We start from the raw sequence: 5,479 nt of genomic DNA on the forward strand, positions 1-5,479 counted from the left end.
TATATATATATATATATATATATGTGTGTGTGTGTGTGTGCAAGGCGCGCTATGTGGGTGGCGGATTCACACCATCACCGTTGGATGAAGAGTGCGCCACTGACACACATGATCCTGCTGGACTGCTGTTATTCGTGTTGCTACTTCCTCGGACACCAGAGCCACCACTTGCCATGCCGACGTTTCCAACGATGCCCCCACGCTTCGGCCGTGGGGAATAGTGCGTGTATGGAACGCCGCCGAAAGAGCGGCGTGCAGGTGAGATGGTTGGGGAAACAGACTTTGGGGAAACTGAGACGCTACTATTTCCGTGTGCGCTACGAGAAAATCGGTTGTTGGTATTCGCTAACCCACCTTCAAGGCCATCCCGCGGACTATTCATCGCACTTGAAGCCAATTCGTTCATCTTTGCCGCTAGCTGAGTCTTCACATCGTCACTGAGCGCAACCACATAACTTGGGCGGCGTTCGACGAGCTTGCATTGCACGTCCTCCGGGTCAATACTGAGTGCTATATTGACACAGCGGTCAGGGCTTCCCGTTGGGACAGAGAGTGACATACAGAAGCGACCATTGTTATCGCGCTTGATGCTATCAGGGAAGCGCGATACAGTTGAAGTAGATGGTGTACCTCCTTGTGGATCAACTGCCATGTCGTCACTGCTGTGGTTCATAGATACTCCAGCAGGGAGTGACATAGAACCAGTCATCATCAACATGTTCGGTAGTTGCTGCGATGTAGTCAGTGATGCTGTTGATGCAGCCTGTGAGCGGCGTGATGGCGACACTCCACGTGAGGCGAAGGATGAGTTCGAGATCAGCGACATACTCTGGTTGCCCACCATAGATACATGGCGTGTGTGCCTTCCAGCAGGACTACGCCCAAGAGAGAAAAACGAAGGGTTATTATTATTGTTGCTGCTGTTGGCGTTGTGACCGCTTGTGTGGTTGACGCTGCTGCTGCTGGTGAGAGGCGGAGGCGTTGGAATTCCTCCCACACCGCCTGGAGGGGAGCTGTTGCCATATGCAAAATGAAAACTGGGCGTACGGTTGTATTGATAGCGACCGGAACTAGCGAGGGCATCCTCCATATCTCCTTCCACCTCCACCAGATCGTCATCATCAGCTACAGCATAGTCAAGATTCCCATCGGCGTTGATGCGTAAGTACTGTGGCACCCCTGGTTGCGCCGCCGGGGAGCCGCAAAGCGGCAACACAAAACGCCCCGCTGATGCACCAAGTGGGACCGCATAGTTGAAGTTGTCATGCAACGCCGCATCCAGTGAGACAGTTGGGCTAATGGGAGCACCACCCCCACCACCGCGTGAACTCAGTGCTGGGCTATGACACCGACTTGTTCCTGCATCCACCTGCGAGTCAAGAAGACGACGCTCCAATGGTTGCTGAGTCCCATCGTCGCCTTTGACCGGAGCCTCAACATGTTGCGGGGACAGTGGTGATGAAGCCGGTAAATTGCCCATCATCCAGGTGTTACAAATCTCCACCGATATATGAGCCGACACGTCCTCTAGCTCTTGCTGACATAGCAGCTCCTCGTCAATGGGGCTTGGCATCGGTGTCCAGTGCGGGCTCTGTCTGTCGCCCGTACCAGAGGTGAAGGTGTCGGGAGGACTTACACGTCCGCCAGTGATCCACGGGTGTTTCAGCAGCTCTGCCGCTTCTGGCCGCTGTGCCACATCGCGGATAAAGCATTGGTTCATGAAGTCAATAAACTCTGGGCTGAAATCGTACATATCATCTTGCTGCGGCAGTACAAGCGGGGTCTCACTCGAAGTGGTGATGTAAAACATGAGAGGAAGGTTATCGCGAACGCCAGCGTGATACCACGGAAGCAGTCCAGTCGCCAGCTCAAAGAGGGAACAAGCCATTGACCAAATATCTGATTTATGGTTTGCCTCACCCTTGATGAATTCTGGAGCCATATACAGAGGAGTTCCTATTATACAACTTTTCGACTTACTCAGTTCATTCACACGCTTGCTGCAGCCAAAGTCGCACAATTTCACAACACCATCGTAGCTTACAAGTATATTTGCTGGCTTTATATCGCGATGTGAAATGCCTTCCTTATGAATGAATGCAATTGCTTGCAGAATATGCCTAGCAAACTTGCGCAGGACAGGCTCCCGCAGCGGGCCATACTTTTCCAACAGAACTAGCGTTGACCCACCAGTGAGTAGTTCCATCACGATGCGGCACACCTTCTGCGACGCACTGTGTTCAAAGAGTCGGTATGACACAATGTTAGGATGCCGCAGGGACTTAAGTAGTCCGAATTCTTTCCCAATTAAATTCAGTGCTGCTTCGTCATTTACCTCCGCAATGTTTATCTCTTTGATGGCTACAAGCGCCCCGCTTACGCAATCAACACCCGCATAAACCTTCGCGAAACCACCCACACCGATCAGAGGTCCTTTGCGAGTATCCATTGGATGGTCCACATTGCCGCTGATAATGGGTGTCCCCGTGTGGCTAAGGTAGCAGCGGAGCTCACACAACAGCATCGGCAACTCCCTTCGCGCCGGCGACACAGTAACCGCGTCCCCTCTACCGAGTGCTCGTGCCGCACCACCCATAGCATAGTAGGCTGCTACCATTGGGCTCGATGGCGCACTCATTAGCATTGAATGACGCCCGCCCCAGTGCACCCCCAGCAGTGGACTAGCCGATGCGTATGGTGACGCCAGTTGACCGGCAGTGAAGAGTACACTCCCACTGCGGCCTCCCTCTACGCCTCCGAAGCCAGGCACTGTACCGAAGCCAAACGATGTGCTCAAGGATGTGGATGGACGGTGATAATCCGCACCAGCCGCTGTCGGTGCTGTCCCTGACACAGGACACGCCGGCGAAGACACCCCACCACCAGGGACGATGTGCTTCCCACTGAATAAGAGCTGGTGGCCAAAATGTACCGACTGCCGCGACGCTGCAGCTGCTGCTACCCTTACCGGGTTGAAGACACAGAATGAACGACTCCACTCCTGAACACTACCCATGAGACTCACCACAGTGCTTGCGTTGCTGAGACTGCGTCGGTTATTGCTATTAGAGTGCCGACCGCTGGGGAACATGGAGCGGTAGCTGCCGGTCCGCTTTGATGCCCCGCCGCGCTGGTACACCCGCTGTGCGGAGCTACCCGGCGAGCTACCACTCGTATTGGATCCAGTCTCCCATGGGCGGTGGTAGCGGCCTGTCCGCTGCGACCCTGGCGGCCCTGCAGTTGAGGTGCTGCTATTCAGCGTGTCCTCATCATCATCTTCGCAGTCGCTGCTCGACGATGGGGCGAAACGCCGCCGATACGGCGGTGTATCTAACTGCTGCTCACTCCCGGCGTCGCTCATGACACGGAAAAGCGTCCCTCGTGGTAGACCCTACGCAGTGTTTTATTTGTTTAGGATCACACACACACACACACACTTTCTATGGAGGGAGCGTTTTTTTTTCTTTGTTTTGGTTTCGTCTTGTTTTATTTTTTTTTTATTTATTTGCTTCCGTTCCGTATCTTTGGGCTCCACCTTTGCCTCCGACTTGTATTATTGTTGTTTCTACCCTCAAGGAAGAAATACCAACAAGACACGTATTTTTTTTGTATCGTTTTGCCACAAAGCACAGAGAAAGCTAAACAACTAGAATGAAAGAAGACTATACCAGATCAGACTTGTGCATCTCAGAGAGAGAAAGAGAGATAGGGAGAGAGAAGGAAATCGAGCACGCACCACGAGGACGTGTTACACACACACACACACACACACACACACACAATGCCTGCATTCCCCTCCATTTTGGGGTCTCTAATACCTGAGACATGTAGTCCTTGTCACCTTTCGCTGCTTCTCTTTCTCCCTACCTAAAGCGAATAGGTGGAGAGGAGATGCATGACTATGTATACCTGCGCTTGTTGCGCTGAGTAGCAGTGATGGGCGTTATACCCCTTTACTACCAGAATTTCACAACAATAGCCACACCACAGACGCACACATATATTCACGGTGACATCACGTAGTGCAGCTACCAGTCCGAGCCGTTGTCTGGGCGCAGAAAAGCGAACTGGGCGTAGAGCGGGTCCAGTTCCTCCTCCGTCATGGCGCGTTGCAATCCACATAGTCGCAGCAGTTCCGCATCAGAGGATGCATTTAACGCGAGAGACGCAATGAAGGCGCAGGTCAGCTGCCGCAGCGGTTCAACAAGAAGAAAATCGCTTAGCATAGCGACTTCCAGCAGTAGGTTTAGTGACTGTGGCGCACCGTTTAGAATTACGCGATAGTAACTCGCTTTGCCCTCCGCGTTTGTGTTATTCTTCTTGTTGCCACCTTCCTGCTCGACGCTCATCTGCTGGGTGATGGCGCGGCTAATTGTCTCGTCCATACAGTTATTCAGCAGGAACTTGAGTTCCCACGGCTGAACAAGCTCCTCGATTGGAGCACGGAGCGGCTTACTCAACGTCGTTGGAATGCGCGTCATCATCAAATCCAGGAATTGAAAGAGGACTTCGCACCCTCGTCGTGTTGCCTGCGGAAGCACCACCGGTGGCAAGTCCCCTGCGCTGTCTTTTCCCTTCCTGTCGGCCTTGTTAAGAGAACCACATGCGTTGCTGTCGTAGCTATGCACATCCAACTGTAGGTCTGCCGTGTCCAACATGGTCTCCAGCAGACGACACATCCGCGCCCCGCGTGCGTGGAGTGCGAAGTCGTGTCGCACCACAGAGTCCTTTGGGTGAGAAACGGACGCCCAATTGCTGCTGCTGCTGCCACCGCCGCCACCACCACTGCTGCGGTTTTTTACGTTGATGTTCGTCATGCTAGCACCCCCGCTTATGCTGTTCTGCCTGCCATTACCATTACGCACACCGTTTTGCAAACTTGGTGGGATTATGTTGAGGTCGTGCGGACCACTGAGCGCAATCACGCGCACGTACTCCTCCGACGGCAGCGCAGCGTTCGCGCCAAGGCTGACGAACAGGGGCGGCACCTCCCTCTCCACACCAACCGCGGTGAGGAGCGCACCCGTTGGATCGAGCGACGTCATGCACTGCGCCTCTGCACGTCAAACAGCGCCCTTGCAATGGCGTGACGGGGAAAGAAACACACAAAGAATAGAGAGAGAGAGAGAGAGACAGAGAGAGGCTTGCGTACGCCGGTGGCCCAGCTCCTCTTTGTCCCTGTCGTAGCTTTTGCTGTCTGAAAAGTCTCTACCCCAGAATTCCTCTTGATGCGCAAGAAACAAAGGGGAAAAAACGTGTACAGAGACGCAAAATAACGGGTGCAGATGTGGGGCGCGCCACGCACGCGACACAGCAGACGTGAGGTGAAGAAAATATCTTCTTCATCTACCACCCTTCTCTCTGTTCCTTTTGTTGTTGTTGTTTCTTGCCCATTCGCTGCTTCGTTGTGAGTTTCTCTATGTGTATGCGTGTGTTTCTCCTCGAATCTCGGCGGGTTGCGCTCTTTTTTTTTTTTTTT

General features: G+C 53.3%; 2 protein-coding genes across 2 annotated transcripts; both read right to left on the reverse strand.

The window, feature by feature from the left end:
• Positions 1-49: 49 nt before the first annotated feature.
• DQ04_00241000 (protein kinase) lies at positions 50-3,361 on the reverse strand (the record flags this gene model as incomplete). Its single annotated transcript, XM_009308521.1, has 1 exon — positions 50-3,361. The coding sequence occupies one exon, from the start codon at positions 3,359-3,361 to the stop codon at positions 50-52; it is 3,312 nt and encodes a 1,103-aa protein (XP_009306796.1).
• A 667-nt stretch (positions 3,362-4,028) lies between these two features.
• Positions 4,029-5,045, reverse strand: DQ04_00241010 (hypothetical protein; the record flags this gene model as incomplete). Its single annotated transcript, XM_009308522.1, has 1 exon — positions 4,029-5,045. The coding sequence occupies one exon, from the start codon at positions 5,043-5,045 to the stop codon at positions 4,029-4,031; it is 1,017 nt and encodes a 338-aa protein (XP_009306797.1).
• Positions 5,046-5,479: the final 434 nt, after the last annotated feature.

Source organism: Trypanosoma grayi (genome assembly GCF_000691245.1).
Source record: "Trypanosoma grayi strain ANR4 Tgr_24_V1, whole genome shotgun sequence".
In the NCBI taxonomy this organism is placed as follows: Eukaryota; Euglenozoa; class Kinetoplastea; order Trypanosomatida; family Trypanosomatidae; genus Trypanosoma; species Trypanosoma grayi.